Source organism: Balaenoptera physalus (genome assembly GCF_965194825.1).
Source record: "Balaenoptera physalus genome assembly, chromosome: 2".
NCBI classification, from domain to species: Eukaryota; Metazoa; Chordata; class Mammalia; order Artiodactyla; family Balaenopteridae; genus Balaenoptera; species Balaenoptera physalus.
Window position 1 is genome coordinate 98006784 of NC_138883.1, and position 21232 is coordinate 98028015.

A 21232-nucleotide genomic window follows, 5' to 3' on the forward strand; every position below is an offset into this window, starting at 1 on the left:
GCCCTCACTTCTTTGGCTTCTAAAGGAAGGGAACTCAAGTTAGCAAGCACAACATACAGGCATACCTTGAAGATATGGTGGGTTTAGTTCCAGACCACCGCAATAGAGCAAATGTCACAATAAAGCAAGTTGCACGAATTTTCTGGTTTCCCAGTGCATATAAAAGTTATGTTTACACTATACTATAGTCTATTAAGAGTGAAATAGCATTATGTCTAAAAAAACAATGTACACACCTTAATTTTAAATATTTTATTGCTAAAAAATGCTAACCACCATCTGACCCTTCAGCAAGTCAGAATCTTTTTGTTGGTGGAGGGTTTGAAATACTGCGAGAGTTACCAAACCGTGACACAGAGACAAAAGTGAGCAAATGCTGTTGGAAAAAGGTGCTGATAGACTTGTTTGATGCAGGATTGCCATAAACCTTTAACTAGTTAAAAAAGAAAAAAAAAGAAAAAAAGCAATATCTGCAAAGCGAGGTATGCCTGTATACACGAACCAGCCCACTTCTCCATACACGCCTCTGCCTCTGTCCCCACTCCCCACACCCACAGGGTACACACCTCAGTTATGGGGTTCGACGCCAGAACCTTGTCTTCCACGTGAGCATTAGTGCTGGACTTGCTGACGGTGGCGAAGTACCTCATGGCATAGCGAGCGGATACTGTCTTTCCAGCACCCGACTCCCCGCTTACAATTATTGACTGATTTTTATTATTTCTAAAGCAAATAAATAAAAGGATTTTTTAGAATATTCATTTCTTCCTATTAGGCAATATATACTCATCAAGAAAAATGTAGATAAGCCAGAAGAAGGGACTTTGTTTTATCACTTTAAAGTAACTGTTTTTAACATATCGGTGAATTTCCTTCTAGTCTTTTTCTCTGTGATCCTGCTGAACACACAACTTCGTTTCCTGCTGTGTCCCCTGTGCTGAGAGTCCCCAAGACCAATCCCAGATCAGTGATCCACCAGGAGGACTCACAGGACTCAGCAAATATTTGCACTCATGGCTAAGACTTATTACACCAGAAGGATACAAAGCAAATAAGCAAAGGGAAAAGGCATACAGGGCCAAGTCCAGACGAGGCCAGGTGCAAACTTCCAAGAGTCCTCTCCCAGTGGAGTCACACAGGATGCACTTACTTCCTCCAGCAATGAATTACGACAACACACGGGAAACACTGTCTACCAGGGAAGCTCAACAGAGACTCAGCGTCCAGGGTTTTTACTGGGGGCCGGTCACATAGGCATCCTCTGCTATCACACACCAAAATTCCAGATGCCCAGAAGGAAAGCAGATATTCAGCAGGAACCACATTGTTCACACAAACAGTTTAGGTGCAGTGAGCCACTCTTAGCAATTAGGAAATGCTGAGAACCTTTCTGAAATCCAAGTTCCCAGAGGTTTGCCACAGGCCAAACCTGCAAGCAGGTTTCTAAAGATAGCAGTCTCAAGCCTATGTCAACTCCTTTCTGTATATCCCCACTTAAATATAAAAACATTTTAAAGACATCATTTGGAGAGCACTTACTTGAAATGTGCTTGGGAACACGTGTGCTCCATAAGCCAACATGCTCTGTTACACAACTTAGAGATCTTAAAAAATGCATTAAACTTTTTGTGTCATAAGATCATGATGGTAGAACCTTATTATAGTCCTGTCCTAGCACCGCTTATGTGCTAGGTGCTTGGTGAATACTTTACAGGGATTCTCATTTAAGCCTCACAAAAATCCTATGCCACATACTGTGTATCCATCTTACAGATGAGTAGAACAGTGACTCAGCGAGGCACAGAATACACAGCCTCCCTGTGGACACTGGAGAGGACCTTAGAGAGACAGCTCCTGGCCTCATTGAGGAAAGCTAAGACGCTCAGGAGGTGAACGGCACTCCCAGCGCCCCTCAGCCACACGGAGTGGGACTGGGGTTACTAACACTGGGCTCTCCGGACTCCTAGTCTAGCATCGGCAAGTCCAGTAAGAGCCTGCCTTATGTTCGGCTCTGCTAGTACAGTTAGACAGACCTCCAGAGGAAACTGGCTCTTCAAGCTTGAACCTGGCTCAGTCCTGCAGCTCTAATGAGCTCATGCTACTGACACCCAGGGGCAGCCCTGGCCTGTCAGGCTCTGAGCCACACAGACTCTAATCTTGCAGATGCCCTGGAGACCTGCAGGGGCCAGGGTAAATCCTAGAACCACGGGTGTTTTAGCACTGGAAAGAACCTTGCTGTGGCAGAAGCCAAGGTAACTGGCAATTTTTTTTTGTAACCTGCAGGATCTTTCATGTTCTGGTACCATCGGGCTCGGCTGCCCTCTGCTCACGAGCCTCCACACTACCCGCAGGGCTCAGGAAAAGGGGGAGACTTTTGCGTCATTCGTCACAGCACCAGAGTAGGGACGGCAGGTTCGGGTCCAGCTGGTGTCCTCAGGAGCACGGCCTGGCTTGGCTCCCAGCCTCTGATGTGTTTCCAAAAGAGAGGGAGTCACACAATCCCTTGTGGCCTGACAGGTGCACCGAGGCGTGGAGGGCGCCTGCTGAGACTGAGGACGTGGGGTTCGGGTGTCCCAGGTTACTGGTTTTTAATCAGTAATTCTCCACCCAACGTTCATCCTCCCCTGCTTCTTAGGGACTAGGCCCCATGTTCTTAGTGGACAAGTTGCTGCGCATATGAAAGACTACATATCCCAGCCTCCCTTGTGGCTAGGCATGGTCATGTGAGTAGGACCTGACCAATGAGCTGTGAGCAGAAGTGCTCTGTGGGGGCTTCTGGGAGGGCTCCTTAACCAGGAGGGGCACACCCTTCCCCTGGGACACTCTGTAGCCTAGAAAAGAGAGAAAGGAGGCTGAGTACTTGCTTGGCCCTGAGGCCAAGGATCCCGCTCCAGGGATTGGGAAGCTGGAAGGCACTGATCCTTGATGACTTGGTAGAGGTGGTGTGCCAGCCCTGGACTGCCCCTCAGACTTCTCTGCAGGACAGAATCATGCATTTCTACCTTGTATAAGCCACCATTATTTTTTCCTGGTTTTAAGCAGTAGAGCTTGGAATGGGTGCCACAGATGAGGATCCTGAAGCTGAGGGAGATCAGGGCTGTGCCCAGGGTTACGAAGTAAATGCAGCAGACCCAAGTCCTGTGTCTCAGGTTTTATCTGTGAAATAAGGGCATGATGGAGGTTCAGTAGACTTCACAGAGGTGTTCTAAGACTCAAAGGAGACCACTGTCTGTGAAAGTTCTTTTGCAAACTGTAAGGATCTACCAAGACCCTTTTACAGATCAGGATGTTGAAGCCAAAATAGGATAGTTACGGGGAAAAGAAATTACACGTGGAGTCTAGAAATCCGGGCACAAATCCCAGCTCTGCCTTTCTCTTGCTGGGTGACCTTGGGTGGATGGCTTCACATCTCAGTTGTCTGACTACTGCTCAGGCATCCTCATCACACGCTCTTTTGAGGGCACTCAAGATGACGTGTGAGGGTGTGTGCACAGTGCCTGGTCCACAGGAGGCTTTTCAGAAAAGCCTCCTTGTTTGCTAGCAAAACAATAACTTCACAGGCCATACAAAAAACAAGTGGCAAAATTAGAATAAAACCCCAAATCTCCTACAGCTAAAACCTGTGCTCATTTATCATTAGAGTCTGCTGCCGTGGATGGATAAAAATGCTTAAGCATCTCACAGTGAAGAATAAATCAATTTTCTTCCAATCAAACACACTGCAAGAAAAGCATCGGCTATTCCCAGACTGGTAGGACTGACTTGACTACCTAGAAGGGGCAAAACCAGGAAACTTGGTTTAGACAGTTATATATAACAGTCATTTGCTACTTGGTACAGTCAGTCTGCTCTACCAAGCACCCCCGCCGGTCTGACTGATGGTCACTTTTAATGAGACCCGGCCAGATGTCTCCCTACCACTGTGAAGGCCCAGCAAATGCAGGAGCATTGGGAGAGCAAGAGGAAGCCCTGCCTGGCAGGAGGCTACCTGACCATCTGCTTGTATGCCTCTTCTGCCACAGCAAATATGTGCGGGTCCATATCGCCCATGTTCTGCCCGCTGTAGGCGTGGATGATGGCATCTCCATATATCGGCAGCTGCTTGTAAGGATTCATGGCCACCAGGATGATTCCTGAGGAAAGATGTCAGATGCAGTGATGGGATTCTTAGTGTCACCTCTTTCACCAAGTTCTTTTGAGAAACCGCAGCTCTGTCACTTATTAAATCTCCTGTGTGACTTTGGGCAGGTCACTTAATGCTCTGAATCTCAGTTCCCTGCTGAGGTCACCTACATTTCTAGGCTACTCTGAAGGTTAGATGAGATGACAGATGGCAATGCCCTAAAACTGAGAGGCTCTTACAATTCTCAGTGTAAACATAATGATAATATCACTGCCCAAAATAAGTAATAAACGTATCACATCCAATGAGAAACTCAAACACAAGCTTTATCCGCATGTATTTTTCTTGGTAGTCCAATCTTAGTTTTTGTTGAAGACTCTCCCCACCTAGATACTTCGTTTTATAACAAACTCTAAGATCAGATGTATGTACCTTTTAGATAGAAATCTGGGCAAATTTTTAGGTGTGATTACACATTTTGACAGAGTCAACATTTCTAATATAAACATAATATAAAACATAATCAGGATGCTCTAGACAACAAGCATTAAGTTTCAGCGTCATTCCTGCGCTCCTAGAATTGCTCTCCTTACCACTGTAGGTGTAAATGAGTTTGGATTCTGCAAAGCGGATTCTGAGATTGTGGAGCACAGCGGGCTCGTGGAGATAGCTGAGGGCCGTGAGGTCATTCTCACCCACGAGGATATCAGGATTCCGAAGCGGAGGCAGAGATTCTGGATCAACGGAATAATCCAGCTCCTGTGGACAAAGATGAAATTAAAGTTCTGGAAGAAGAAGTTTGTTGGTGTTTCTGCTGAATCACTGTCCTCTTTCCTGTCTACCCCTCTTTGGAGTGATCCCTGACACTCTAAAAAACAAATTTATGTATAGCGATGAGAAAATAAGCTTCGTGGCTGACTTTTGGGAGCCAGGTGATCAAGGTATTATTGGCTGTGTGCCCTAGGGTGTGTCACTCACCTTCTCTGGCCCTCCCGTCTCTCATCTGTGAAAAGACTGGCTGGACCAGATCAGGGGTCCTCAGAGCTACAGAGGCCTCAATGAGGGGTGACAGGGAAGTTACATGGTCAGGGACCTGGGCATCCCATCCCAATTCTACCACAGGGGCTCTACTTGCATGTGGTTTAACTGCTGGTGCCATGAGAGTTTTCATTTGGAAACAGGATTCTGTTGCTAAAATGACTCAATGATCTAAGGTCCCTTGAAGCTCTAAGGTTGCCGAATCTCTGCTGAAAGTTGACATTCTTGGTGGTGAGAAGTGTCTAAAGGAGCCTGCGTGGGGTGATGGTCTGTGAGAGGCCCCCGGTACAGGTGACTCCTGTCTGCAGCCACCTGTGTTCCCAAGGGCTGCAGGGCTGCCTATTTCTATGATTCTCAGCCCTGGGCTGAGTAACTGTCCCAGGATAGCCTCTCATCTGCTAGATTTCACCAATGTATATTCCGAAAGTAGCTGCCTGAGCAGAATGAAGGCAAGGTCAGCATGCCTTGTGGGCCTTGCAGATGTCAGAGCATTAAGGGACCTTATTACCACCTGTTCTACCTTCCTTCACTTTCACTTCACAGCTTGGGGAAGTGACTTGAGCAAGGTCACCCAGCAGGCTTGTTTCCCTTCCACCGCCCAGGCTGCCTTCCTTTCCATACCTGGTCCTGGACCAGCTGCACAAAGTGACCCAGCTGCCCCGTAGCAAGAGCCCACTCTGCAGGCCCACTATGCCAAGTACTCAGCACTGGTTTTTCATCTGATCCTCAGAACTGCTTTCCAAGGAGGGCATGACAGCCCTAACTAAGAGTTAAGGAGACAGGTTCAGAGAAGTTAAGCTCCTTGTTGAAGGTCACACAGTTAATATGGGTCTGGCTGACTCTGAAGTCTGCGTCATGATGCCTGGTCAACGCTGACAGGGGTTTGGTTTGTTGGCTGGTTGGACTGTTTTCCATAAGGAGGAGCAGCTCAGGGCAATCCAGCACAACTGGGCATGGGTCCTCATAGCAGCTGCCTGCTCATTATCAATGCAATTATATTTATGGACCTGCCCCAAGCAGGACATTCTTAACCTACACACTTTCGAGAATAAGATAAAGTGCCGCTCATACATAATTTGTACTTACCCTGAGTTTTTCCGTTATGTTTTAAATCAACAACCTCCTTTTCCAGTTCAGCCACTGTGTGTGTGTGTGTCTTATGTGTGAAAGAAACAGAAGGAGAGAAAAAAACAAATAGAACAGGAAGTCTTTGTGGGAGGCGAGAAAATATGAATGTGAAGAACATGAGATCGACAGCTAGAAACAGAGGTGATATTTTCTTACATAAAGCAGGCTTTGCCCTTCATGGTATAGATAAAGGGTTAAGTTAAAAAGCAGCAGACGAATGGATAAAGAAGATGTGGCACATATATACAATGGAATATTACTCAGCCATAAAAAGAAACGAAATGGAGTTATTTGTAGTGAGGTGGATGGGCCTAGAGTCTGTCATACAGAGTGAAGTAAGTCAAAAAGAGAAAAACAAATACCGTATGCTAACACATATATATGGAATCTAAAAAAAAAAAAAATACGTCATGAAGAACCTAGGGGCAAGACGGGAATAAAGACGCAGACCTACTAGAGAATGGACTTGAGGATACAGGGAGGGGGAAGGGTAAGCTGTGACAAAGTGAGAAAGTGGCATGGACATATATACACTACCAAGTGTAAAATAGCTAGCTAGTGGGAAGCAGCCGCATAGCACAGGGAGATCAGCTCGGTGCTTTGTGACCACCTAGAGGGGTGGGATAGGGAGGGTAGGAGGGAGACGCAAGAGGGAGGAGATATGGGGATATATGTATATGTATAGCTGATTTACCTTGTTATACAGCAGAAACTAACACACCATTGTAAGGCAATTATACTCCAATAAAGATGTTAAAAAAAAAAAAAAAGCAGTCTGGCCACCTGCCATCTTACCTGCCTCTCCCCCTCCTCCTCTGAGCAGCTCATTCAGGGCCAGGAATGTCGCCACCTGAAGCCCTGCTCAGATTACTAAAGCAGCAAACTGCCACTGCAGCTGCTGCCCTGAGATTTTTCTCCCCAAAGCCATCTGATCCCTAATCAGAACCTTGACTGTGCAGAGGAGATACTCAACAAATATCCCCAAGGAGTTTCTGATGGGAAGGGAAAGGCTAAATGGAAATAGCAGGTCCTCTGCCTTGTCCCTTGCATTTACACACGCCCCCAGGGATTATCTCATCTGATCTCCAGCAGCCCTGTGATATGCTGTTACTAACTCCATCTGACATGTGAGGAAGCCGAGGGGCTCACTGTCACAGACTTAGTGGGATTTGAACCCAGATAGTCTGCCACAGACTGGGCAGGATTTGAACTCAGATAGTCTGAGTCTAGAGGATGTGCTCTTAACTGCTATGTTTATCTCCCTTCCCAGGATCTCAGGAGATGACTCCAAATCCAGGACAGTCTGATTGGCAGTAGTATGTCCTGTCTCTGCAGAGACCATTTCCATGCCTTGGAAATTCCAGCATTTTAATATTCATGTGAAATTCCCAGGACTAACTCTGACATCCAGATGGATCATGAATCCTTTGTCCAGCTCTGCATCCAGATACTTGATTCTAAACACCTAAGGTCAGCCTAGCTATGGATCCAGTGGGATGTCATTACAGCTATGGGGGAAAAGGACGACTCATCATGGAAACTTAAAGCGGAGATAAAATCTGTAGAAACTGGTAAGCGAAAGCCATGACCAGCCTTTGAGAGGAACTCTTCACGAGCATGCTCTACCATGGGGGCAAGTGCCCATCCTTTGCCCCTCTCTTGCCACACCGGCACCACAGAGCTTCCTCATAATGTCCTACCCAGCTGGGCTTCCTGTCCCCTTGTCCCATCTCCCGTCACTCCTCCAATTGCCCTGTTACACTCCCTCCTGGAGGTCCCAATTCTTACCTGTTTCTATCCATCCATAGACTGACTCTCCACTCTCCCACACCTCCCTCTCCCTTCCTGTTTTCTATCTCCCTTCTTCTATGTCTCTTCCTCTTCCCATCTTGATGTTTTCCTCCACCAGTTTATGTCTTGGGCTCAAACTACTTCCTCTCCAAGTTTCTCATCGTCACCCAGTCTCTGTGCTGAGACCCATAAAACCAAAATGGTAATCATTTTTCAGCATTCTCCTAACATTGCTGAATCCCCAGAAAGGCAACACAGAGCACAGACCTGTCCACTGCATCTCATTCCAGAGAGAGGCCCAGCTGACGCAGGGCACTTTATGTCTTCATTAGGGTAGTGGGGGGTGGAGGCAGGGGGGTGGGGAGGAGTACAAACACACAGGTGCATCCACAGCACCAGCTGGCCATGTTAGGTGCGCCCTCATGTGCCCTCCGCCGAAGGCGCTCCCCTCCCACACACACTCTACAGTTTCTCCTTTATACATCATGGTAGTTATGATCAAGGACCCTCACCGTTCCATCCTCCAGCAGGAGACGCAGGACTTTGTCACCAACTCTATAGTCCTTTGCTATTTCGGCAGACTTCCAAACTTCTTCAGGATCAGGAATCCAAACCCTGTTGTACTGACCAACAGAATAAGAAAGGCTTAATTTCAGCACTTTAAAAGCAAAACACAAATCGTTAGATGATTAGACTCAGGGAGATTTCTTTCTGTCCACTACGTCAGTGAATTCATTAGGAATACTTTTACCTAATTTTTGCTTGTGAGGTCATTGTTAACGTATCTGCAATGCACCAGGCCTAGCTGCTTCATTTCACAGGTAACAGAATTCCCAAAGCCTCTTAAATACATATTGAAAAAGGAAAGCCTGGGAGTGGAAAGGAAATCTGTGAGTCTCTTAATGGGAAGATCTGAGCACTGTCTACAAGAGCTGGAGCAGAGGGATGTGGTTCACCACTGATGGACCATGGGGCTCTGGGCCAGACACTTAACTTCTTGTGCTCATTTTTCTCATCTATAAAATGGGCACAACAATACCTACTCAGTACTTTACAGGTTTGCTGGGAGGTTAAATTGGACTGAGTAGCTGACAGCACTTTGCAAAATGCTGTGGAAGTAGTGTTACAGCAGTGTTATCACAGTCTTATCACACTGGTCAGCAGCCAAGGATTCCCACCGTGGGAAATGTGGAAGTCCCGAGCTCAATGTGCCACCTGGCTCAGTGCTGATGTGCAAGTCCTTAAGCAGAACTACATTGCTATGTACTGAATTATCCTCCCAAAATTCATACGTTGAAGCCCTAATCCCCAATGTGAATATATTTGGAGATAAGGTCTTTAAGAGGTAATTAAGGTTAAATGAGGTCATAAGGCCCCGATCCGATAAGATTAGTGTCCTTATAAGAAGAGATACCAGGGAGCTTGCATGCACACTCTCTCTCCACCTGCATGCACAGAAGAAAGGCCATGGGAGTTCAGTGAGAAAACAGCTGTCTGCACACAAGGGGAGAAGCCCTCACCAGACCAACCCTGCCAACACCTTGATCTTGGGCTGCCCAGCCTCCAGAACTGTGAGAAAATAAACGTCTGTTGTTTAAGCACCCAGTCTGTGGTATATTGTTACGGCAGCTCAAGCCGACCAATACACACATCTAATATTCACACTCACACACTGGGAAGGGGGCAGGCTCACTCTCCAGAAGTCACCGGTGGCACCTGAATGCAGCTTGAGATAAACACAAAGTGACTGCCATGTCCCTATACTGCTGCTGTCACAGGGCCCCATGAGTCATTCTTCTCTCTCCTGCATGCATGCTGTCAGCATCATGCACTGACTACTCTTGCTTTCACCCAGACCCCACATTTCGTATTCTCCTGTGGTCATCTATTTGTTTGTTTGTTCATTCACTCTCTCGTTCATTCATTCACCCATCCATCCATCCCATCTATCCATCCCATCCATCCATCGATCCATCCATCCATCCAACACCTGGGCACCTCCTGGGACTTTCCTGGTGACGTGGTGTTTAAGAATCCACCTGCCAATGCAGGGGACGTGGGTTCGAGCCCTGGTCTGGGAAGATCCCACATGCCGAGGAGCAACTAAGCCCATGCGCCACAACCAGACTCAGGGAGAGTCTTTGTTGCACTGCCACGAAGAGTAGCCCCTGCTCGCTGCAACTAGAGAAAGCCCATGCACAGTGGCGAAGACCCAACGCCGCCAATAAATAAATAAATAAAATAAATCTAAAAAATTAAAAAAAAAAAAAAAACACCTGGGCATCTCTTACGTATGCGTCTGGCACAGTGCTGGATTACCAAGAAAGAAAGGTATCTCCTCTTAGTCATCATGATCTTCCTACTAACTCAGCCAATCTCTAACCTGGAGCTGCATGTGCATTATGTGTGTATTTGCATCTCTCTGCTCACGTATCGGTGGTTTCCATCAACTGGGGCACCCCTACAGGATACCCTGATGTCCTGGGACATAACCAGGCCCAAAGAAACAAGAATTGGGAAGCACTCACATGGAGACATGAAGCAGCACCCAGGAAAGCTCCTGAATCCAAAGGCTCAATAGCTCGGGATCCCAGATCTAGATGAAGCCTAAGAAGCCGTGCAGGGTCTAACCCTTATTTCCCAGAGAAAACTGGCCTCAGGGACTCCAAGTTCTCCAGGAGCAGGGCTGAGATGAGCACCCAGTTCAGGCTGGCGCCCACAGTGGCATCTCCTTTCCACCTCCTTACATTCACAGGCCAAAGGAATACTGGTCCTCTGGCATTGCCCCTCAATGGGAAAAATGGACCTTCTGAAGGTAATTGTCGAGTGCGTAAACTCTTGTAACAGGGAATGTTTGTGCCTTTAGGAGAGAATGCTGCACTTTTTTATTTATTTATTTATTTATTTATTTAATTTATTTAGGCTGCGTCGGGTCTTCGCGCGGGCTTTCTCTAGCTGCAGCGAGCAGGGGCTACTCTTCATGGCAGCGTGCGGGCTTCTCATTGCGGTGGCTTCTCTTGTTGTGGTGCACGGGCTTAGTTGCTCCACGGCATGTGGGATATTCCCGGCCCAGGGCTTGAACCCGTGTCGCCTGCATTGGCAGGCGGATTCTTAACCACTGCGCCGCCAGGGAAGCCCAAGAATGCCGCACTTTTGCCTAAGTGCCTGCCATCCTTTTGAGTACAGTTCGTGGGCACTGAATTGGCACCAGGCATCATCCTTGACTCTGGGAATAGTCACAAACAAGACACTGCCTTTTGTGAATCTCTGCTTCTTAACAGCTGAGAGGGCAAACATCATGACCAAATGATGACCTGGACATAAGCCAGCTGAACACGTGGCTTGTGGACTGCTGGGCCCTTTCCACTGTGAGGAAATCTTCCCTTGGGTTAAGAGATCACACCTTCAGGAGTTTTCAGTTACAAAAAAATTCTGGGCAATAATTATGACATTTTACTTTTCTTCTTTATAGTTTTATGTACTTTCTATAATTTGCATATTTTACTTTTATAATCAGAATATGCCATCTTTAAAGGCAAATATCAAAATATATGTTCACAAAAAGACTCGTACATGAACGTTCATAGTAACTTTCTTCATAATGGCTAAAAACTAGAAACAGACTCTATGTCCACTAACATGAGAATAAATTAAAAAAACATAAAACTGTGGTATACTCATACAATGGAATACTACTTACCAATAAAAAGAATCAACTGCTGATACAAGCAAGAACACGAATGAATCTCCAAAGTATTAGGCTGAGTTAAAGAAGCTGTACACTAACGAGTACATTCTGTATGAGTCCTTTAAATGAAGTACTAGAACAGGTAAAACAAATACAATGTGGTGAAAAGAATCAGAACAGTAGTTGCCTCTGGGGGTAGGTGGGTCTGGGGAGGGAATCTTGTGGGGCGATGGCAACATTCTATACCTTGAAGGGGTCTGGGTTACACAGGTGTTAAGTAAGCCCTTTTTCAAACATCAGAGAACGAGAGAACGCACGCTTAAGATATGTACCTTTCATTGTCTGGAAATTTTACAAAAAGAACTAAACAACTATGAAACTCAACAATACGCATACTAATATTTAGGAGGACATGTATTGATGTATGCAATTACCCTAAAATGCTTCAAAAAATAAGATGGGCTGAGGACTGAAGTATAAAAAGATGGATAGACATGTGATATAACAAATATGGTAAAATATTCATGCTAGTATCTAGGTGGTGGGACAGATACTCACCGTAAAATTTTTTCAACTTTTTTGTATACTTTAAATTTTCATAATAAGATGTTGAAGGAAATAAAGAATAAGTATAAAACAAAGTTTGGGGTGCCAGGACTAGACTAGGACAAAATTGGTTGAGGAGCACATTTATTAATCTACTAGTTAATATAAGCTGCCTCACTTATCAAACAAAAAATATATGTTTATCATTGGTTGAATATCAATCATGACTCCCTAAGTTATTTGGGTTTGCTTTAATTCTTGACAGCTAGCTAAGAGCAGAAGTTTGCTGAAATGTGGCACGGGATGAGTGATACTTGCAAGAGAGAGGGGGAGGGAAAGGGAAAGAGAGAGAAAATGGAAGAATGACCTGGCGGGCAATGACACACACTCAGAGACACACGCCCATGCAGATAGGTGGAGAGAAGCCTCACAAGCACACAGACACACACACCCACACTCCACACATACTTGTTGCCATGGGCTACTATTTTCCATGTCAGGTCTGCTCTTGAAAGTATTTGTTGCAAACCTCATAAAGCTGAAATCATTAATACTTTTTTATAGGATAATATTTTTATGATAATTGGGAATATCCCATTTATCAAGAATTGGCCACTACAGAATTTTATAGCTGAAAGGGTCCCAGGAGATTGTCTACTCCAAGCTGTCAAAGTTCTTTTCAAAGCTTGCTTCAAATGAAATGGTGGTAGCCCACCATGTTCTGCAGCTGAGGTCCCTCAGGCCCTTCCATGGAAACCTGAGGCTCTGAGAAGTGATGCAAGTCACTAAGCTAACCCAAGGCCTTTGTTTTCCTGGTCCTCAAACTCAAGCCCAGAGAGGTCAATAACTCACCAAACACCACACAGAGAATCTCAAAGGCCAGGACTCCACGGAGCCAGAGCTTGGGACTCCTTCTTTGAACTACTTGTTAATTGAATGAGCCTGGCTCTGAAAATAATCCTGAACTCTCAACTGCAGCCATCTACTTGAGAGTGCACAGGCTAGTCTGTTTCAGCTAAAAGTAGCCTTAAATGCATTAGGACGTATGGAACCAAGAGGCTGCTTCTCTTCTGGCGTGAACACAAATGGCTTCCTCAGCCCCGGATTCCCCAGGCTGCGCACACCCCGCCAGGCCTGATGCCTCTGTCGGCAAGGCCGTCGGCCGTTTAGGGCCCCGCAGCTGAGACCCAGCCTGGTAAGTAAACATGCCCAAGTTTACCTGGTTCCACCTCAGTTACACCCATTCGGTCCCTCCCTTCTGCCTCACATTCCTCAACCCACAAGGCAATGCTTCAAACCGGAGGGAGAGCTAACTGCAGTGTCTGGACAAACGACATGACCAGCTCTCGCAGGACCTTCCTGTGGGGCAGGATCCTCCTGACTCAGGTCGCTTGCCAAGCCCTCCGGGGGCCGCCTGCCGCAGGGTCAGGAGGGCAGCGAGGCCTGCCGCCCACGCCTGTCCTGGGAATCTTCCCCTGTTGGGGGGAGATCATCGTGCATCCACGTCCGGGCAGGCTCGGGAATGAGGCAAAGGCTTCAGGAGGAAGGGACACGTCCTCAGGAACAGGCCAAATCCGCCCACCCCACATGCTCAGATACGACGAGTGGCGTCTTCTCATGTCTCCCGCCTATTTGAGGGGTCTACCGGCATCAGCCACAGAAACGGCTTGGGGACTTTACGTGGCGTATGGGACGACAGGGGTTTTCTCCTAGCCACTCTCGGGCCTGGAAGGGGGTCTCCACGTTCTCGGTCAGCCAGGCCAGAGCAGCGACACCACGCTCCCTCTCTCCTCCTCTTCACTCGTTCCTGCAGGCCTTCCCAGTTGGTCAGCCAGGCCAGAGCAGCAACACCACGCTCTCTCCTCCTCTTCACTCGGTCCTGCAGGCCTTCCCAGCTCCCCAGCCTCCTCCCGCGTCTCCCAAGATCCCTCCCGGCCTCCCCTCATGACAGGCTGTTTCTGGAGACTTTCACCCATTCCCACAGCTTCCACGACTGCCCTGGCACCTGGGCACCACTGAGGCCTCCAGCCCAGATCTCTCAGTGGGTCTAGACCACATTTCCAACTGTCTCCCAGACGTCAGCCCCTAAATGTCCTCTGACACTCACAAATCCCAAGCTTGAGTGATCATTACGCCTGCCCCACACTCAATCTTCCTCCTCAGTTCCCTTGCCCGTCAACTCAGAAACCTGGGACAGCGCTGGACACCCTCTCCCTCCTTCCCTTCGCCCCCAACAATCAGATGGTTATCAAGTGCTAGGATGCCTATATCTAAAACAGGTCCCACCTGTCTGCCCCATCCACCCCCAATGCCATGGCCATCAATCAGCTACCCCCGTGCTGCTCCCACCAATCTTCTCTTGATGGGCACCACAACCTGCTGAGTGCTTCCTCAACCAGGCTGAGTACCGGTTTCTGTGGATAGACAGATTCCTCTACCCGCACCTGAATCAGAATTTCCGTGGATGGGGCCCAGCAAGATGAAAGTTCCCCCTGACAGATTCTGATGAACATCCAGGCCTGGGAACCACAGTCCTAGCCAGTTTTCCTACTCAGGCCTCACCTTCTTTTCAATCCATCCTCTGCCTGCTGCCACCCAAACCACTAGCAGTTTCTAGAACATGCCAAGCTCCTCCTGGCTCTCTGCTATGCACTTCTGTTCCTTCCACCCCCAGTGCCATCCCACCTCTCCCCATCTGTGAGCAAACTGCTCTGAGCAGTCAAGCGTCAGCTCAAGAGTCCCACCTGCGGTGCTTTCCCCACCACCCTCCACCCCAGGCAGGACTGCATGCTTCCTCTTTAGCGCGCTCTCTGCTCCCTCCCCAGGTTTCAGGTGGCTTCCCATCTCCCCCACTGGCGTGTGAGCGTCAAGAGCCTTGTCTTTGTGCCCTGGAACTCAATACAATGACTTCCCCACCTAGCACTCCATAAAAACATCTACTGAACAAAAACTCAAATTCCAAGTAGTCTGCACCAATAAACTTGGTATTTTAGTCTTTATGTCCCTTTTTTACTCTTTTGAACTCTCCATATATAGTACAATAGAAAAATCTAATTTTCCAGGGTGGTTAATCACATATAGAAATCTAAAAGCTGCTTAGAATAGCTAAGTGGAGAGTTATTAAACTGAGCTTTGACCTTATTTTAGACAGAGGCCCTGGACTGCATTTCTCTTGACCTTGCATATCTGAGTTTCAGCAGAATTTCTGTGAAGATGTCTTGTGAGTTCCTCAAGCACAAGGAAGAGAAAGAGATGGGTGAAGGATAATATGATTTGTAAATCTGTGGCTAAAACCTGAGTTCTGGTTAATTAGAAAGGTCTTTAGAGGTATGCTATACAGCTCTACTGCCTCACCCTCCATTCATCACTTTCACCAGTATCTTAGATAAAAAAGCAGAACACGTGTATCAAATATGCAGATAAAATGATTAGTTAAAGATGATCAAGATACAAAAAGGTTTTAAAAGAGGTTCAAAAAGGTTTTGACAAGCTGCAGAACATTAAACACTAAACAACAAGGCGGAAAATTTAATAGGAATAAATGTAAAGTCCAATAGTTAGGTGCCAAAAATTAACTGTATTGCAACAGCATCAATATAAAAAACAACTAACTTTTATTAAGCATTGTGTGTCAGATATTGTGCTAAGGATTTTACACAGGTAATTTAATCCTTACAATGAGTGGTAAGACTTAAATCCATTCTACGGGTGTGGAAACTCAAGAGAAATTAAGTAACTTGCGTAATGTCACCCAGTTAGCAGAACCAAGACTTAACCCCAGCCACCGTGCATGTGCATTCCAGGGGCAGCACGTAGCAGCTCTGCTTAAAACAAACAGAACACTGACTTAATGCTCGCCTGCACTGAGGGCAGCTCACAGGAGGCTGCAGCCCCACAGGTTCCACGGTACTCTGGCTAAGCAGACCAGATCTAGAGAATAGTGCCACAAAGATGGGCATCAAGGAATTGAAATTCACCCAGAGGATGGTGGCCTTGATGGTGAAGGGTCTGGAATGATGCTGTAAGAGAAAAAGTTGGTGGTATCGTCACTCTCCTCAAGCTCTCAGTCCCGCCCACAGCTCATTCTAAAGAGCTCCATGTCTTCCAACTCCTGCCACCCAGCCTCAGGTCCACCATTACCTTCTAAAGCTACTCCATGCCTGGTGCCTTTCTTACATCTTCAGATTCCAGTCCTCCACCAGTTCCATCCCTTCAGCCTGTGACCATGCCCAGGTGTCCCCTCTCTCCCTCACAGTTCTACTAAAAGAGAAGCAATGCCAAGGACCTCCTGGTGGCCAAATCTAATGACACTTCCTCAGCCTTCATCCTCCTGGACTTCTCTGCAGCTACAGAACTGACTGCTAATTGTTATTGATACACATGGTCTTCTTACTTTGCATATTTTATATGTTTATGATCACAGAGCAGATGCATTTTTGTGCCGTCATTTTCCACGTAACATAAACATTTTCCCATGTTGTTATGAACTCTTCACAGTAGCATTTTTAATGGTCTCATACTATTCTATTCTTCTATCTATAATTCACATAACTCTAGCCCTCTCCCTGGCCATTGGGGTTGGTTCCATTTTAGTTATTAGAAGGAATAATCTGATAAATAACCAGATGTCGGAGGAAGCAGCTATGAAATGAATGGACTTTCCAAAAATCCTCTGTGTGTTGGGCGAAAGGTCAGATCCCTTGAAGAGAAGGAAGATGATAAGGTCATTGAATAAGGTGGTGAGAGTAGGAGGTATTAAGAACATAGGTTTTTAATCCCAGCTCCATCGCTTCTATGTAACCTTAGGCAACTTACTTAACCTGAGCCATTTGTAAAAATGGGATAGCAATAACTAACACATGGCATTGTTTATTCAGATTAAATGAAAGACGTTCTGAGGATAAAGTTCACAGAGTTCTGAGGATGGCATCTGGCACATAAGAAGTACTCAATGACTATAAGATAAAAGTAACTATCATCAACATTCATCATCGTCATGACCACAGCTCTTTCTGAAAGCAAAAAAACTCATTCATTCATGCATGCACACATCAAACATTTACTGAGTCCCTACTGCTCCCTGTTCTCTAGAAACCCTTGGTCAATCGGGGAGACAGAGTTAAGGAGCTGTTACAAGTCATCATGAAAAGTGCCTGGATGGAGGGGCTGGCTGCAAAGATTTCTCAGAAGAGGCACTGCTCAGCAATGTGACTGACAAGGGGTTAATCTCCAAATTACAAAAGCAGCTCATGCAACTCAATATAAAACAAACAAACAACCTAATCAAAAAATGGGCAGGGCTTCCCTGGTGGCGCAGTGGTTGGGAATCTGCCTGCCAATGCAGGGGACACGGGTTCGAGCCTTGGTCTGGGAAGATCCCACATGCTACGGAGAAGCTGGGCCTGTGAGCTACAATTACTGAGCTTGCGCGTCTGGAGCCTGTGCTCCGCAACAAGAGAGGTTGCGATAGTGAGAGGCCCGCGCACCGCGATGAAGAGTGGCCCCCACTTGCCACAACTAGAGAAAGCTCTCGCACAGAAACGAAGACCCAACACAGCCATAAATAAATAAATAAATAAATAAATAAAAATTAAAAAAAAAAAAATGGGCAGAAGACCTCAATAGACATTTCTCCAAAGAAGACACACCGATGGCCAATGGGCACACGAAAAGATGCTCGACATTGCTAATTACTAGCAATTAATTAATAATTATTAATTAATTATTAGACAAATGCAAATCAAAACCATAATGAGGTATCACCTCATACTGACCAGAATGGCCGTCATCTAAAAGTCTACAACTGGGACTTCCCTGGTGGCGCAGTGGTTAAGAATCCACCTGCCAATGCAGGGGACATGGGTTCGAGCCCTGGTCCAGGAAGATCCCACATGCCGCAGAGCAACTAAGCCCATGCACCACAACTACTGAAGCCCACATGCCTATATATATATATATATATATATATATATATATATATATCACACACAAAATGGACTGTGTATATATAGATATATATATATTACTCAGCAGTAAAAAAGAATGAAATATTGCCATTTGCAGCAACATGGATGGACCTAGAGAATATCATAGTAAGTCAGAGAAAGACAAATATTATATATCATTTATATGTAGAATATAAAAAATAATACAAATGAATCTATATACAAAACAGAAATAGACTCACATAGTAAACAAACTTATGGTTACAAAGGGGAAAAGGAGCGGGGGAGGGAGAGATAAATTAAGAGTATGGGATTAACAAACTACTATACATAAGATAGACAAGCAAAAAGGATTTACTGTATAACACAGGGAACTGTATTCAATATCTTGTATTAACCTATCATGGAAAATAATATGAATAACTTTGCTGTATACCTGAAACTAAAACAATATTGTAAATCAACTATACTTTGATTAAAAAAATAGGAAAGAAGAAGAGGCACTGCTCAAATTGAATTCGAAAGGTGCAGGCACCGGTGAGCAGAACAGACAGAGTGGTGACACTGCAGGAATGCACTGCAGGATGGCAAGAAGTTGGGCAGAGGGTAAGCCAAGGTAGGAGCTGGCAGGCAGCAGGGGAAGATGCAGAGGCGGGGCCTTGTGGCTGGTCAGTGAGTCTGAAAGTGACAGGGGCCTCCAGAGGGGCTCAATAAGAGGATGGCCAGACCGGTTTTTCTCAGAGAGATTTCAAACAGTGGAACTGCTGAACAGCAAATGCTCTGAACATTTCTAAGGCACGTTGCCAAAGAGCTTTTGAAAAGGGGTGGGTCGTTTTACACTTCAACTGGCAGCAACTACTCTCAACACACTTCCTCCCGAGAGTCCACTTTCTCAGAACCTCTCTTCCTGTGGTTCCTGTGCCAGGCCTCCCGTGTCCCCCTCCCTGGGATGGCTCCATCTGCGGCCCCTCTGTCTCCTTTCCTCCCTGAACAGATGCACCCCCAGGGTCCTGTCTTGGCCCTCTTCTCTCCCTTGATGAGGCCCTCATGCCTGGGCTTCAACTACCACCTCTGGGGAAAACTCCTGGCCCATCTTCTATACCAACCTCCAACCACCCAGGGCACTCTCCCTTGGAAGCCCCCTCACCACATCAACCCCTGCAGGTACAAACCTTGCCTCATGACTTCCCTAACGTCTCCTCCTCCTGAAGTTCCTGTGTCAACAGCACCAGCCTGCTTCGATCTTTCAGACTCTAACCTCATGTCAGCCTTGGCTCAGCCCTCCCCCTCACACGTCCCAGTGCCATCTCCCATTCTCACCTACCTCTCCATGCTCTCTGCACGCTCCTTCCATCCTCCGTGTCTAACACTGCAGCCCTAATTTTTTTCCCGTGCACTTAGGATGACCTGAGAATTCAGCTACCTGACTCCAGCCTCTCTCTCATGGGCACAGAGTCTCATGGTCACTGCTGGCATATCTGACTTACACCACCCTGGATCCTGTCATCCCCATTCAAAATTTTCAATGGAATATAAAGCCCTGACCTAACTCTTTGGCTGCCATGACTCTCCCCTGCTAAGCCCCATCCCCCAGCAGGCTCCTCCATGCCTTCCAGGCCTCAGCAGATTGAATTACTTGACATTTCTCATTTGTCACTAATCAGAAAACTCCCTGAGGCAAGACTAATCATTTAAATTTTCTTTTTCTAACCTTCCCCAAGCATAATGTTTTATATACAAAAAGTGCTAAACAAATGTTTTATGGGAGATAATATGCCCGTCTTCAATGCAGGAAGGGAAATTAGTCAGGGGCCAGGCAGGTAACAGCAGTGTAAAGTGGGTGAGTGGGGCAGCGGGCAGATCATAGGGTGGGTCTGGATGTCACACAGGAACTGGCTGCCACACACGGATCCCTGAATGGACAGCCCACCCATCACCCTGCTACAGGGTGACTACTTGCCTCTGAGTGCAGCAATGGGTTTCAGGTTGTTTTAAAACATTATGTGGCTAAGATTGTGCAGGGAAACAGAGCACTCCTGGGGGTTCACTGTGGCCAAGGTTCCCCCGCCACAAACTTTAACTTAGACTAATTGGCTAGATCTGCAGACTCGGGAGTGTGGGAGGGAGTGGTAGGGAAGCAAGGGAGAGAGCTTAAGATTTCTGTGTCAGTTTAAGGAAGAACTCTTTAACAAAGAAGTTCTCTAAAACCTAAACAGGCAGTTACACAAATGGGGGAGCTTCCCACCTCTGGAACTGACAAAGTGGAGGCTGACTGGCCACTGGGAAGGGACGTGCCTGGACACAGGTGTTTACTTGGACACGAAGTGGGTAGAGACGGCCATCAAGGCTCCTTCTGGCTCTGCGATTCTCAGTCTTTCTCCATCCAAGCTCACCTCTAGAAAACTCTTCCATATTAGTTTTCCTACATTGTGCCTGGTACCTAGTTGGTATTTAATAAATATTTGTGGCATGAGTCACTTGATGATAGGGGTATACACACCTGTGTATTTTTGCTTCAGGAAAAATTGTTACTTAGAATGGATTAATCAGCATTTTCCTCCGACCTCCAAAGTATCTTCCAAGAATCGTTTTTTTCAAGAATTTTTTTTTATCTCCAGTAAGCTGAAGATCTAAGAAGCATTGCTGGATATTTGATGTCTCACATTCTCACTGGTAAAACTATTCTAACACTGCCATTTAGAACTCTAGTTAATAGAGGGAGAAATACGGTTTGGTTAATTTGTATTTGTACTGTTAACTAATTAAACAAAGTAGAAGAAAAAAACTTGCTTAAACCATTGAAACAAATTATTTACAGCCATCGTTTATATCTACAGCAAAAGTGTCTCTTTAATATAAAGCTAGGACATTTGTCAGGGCAAATGGATGAATTCTAGTCTCATCTATCTGAATACTGGGTACCACAGATTATCCCCCACTGGGGTACAGGAGTATGTAGCTTTATGGCTATTA

The 21232-nt window shown here is 46.2% G+C and overlaps 1 protein-coding gene across 2 annotated transcripts in view; it reads right to left on the reverse strand.

The window, feature by feature from the left end:
• The window catches only part of MYO5C (myosin VC), a 111759-nt gene that overhangs the window by 88778 nt on the left and 1749 nt on the right, over positions 1-21232 (reverse strand). For both annotated transcript variants that reach the window (XM_082444819.1, XM_082444818.1), the window contains exons 2-5: positions 8593-8703; positions 4717-4882; positions 3989-4133; positions 567-723 (exon numbers count right to left, since the gene is read on the reverse strand). In XM_082444819.1, coding sequence (XP_082300945.1) covers positions 567-723; positions 3989-4133; positions 4717-4882; positions 8593-8703 — 579 coding nt within the window. The remainder of the gene's footprint in view (positions 1-566; positions 724-3988; positions 4134-4716; positions 4883-8592; positions 8704-21232) is intronic.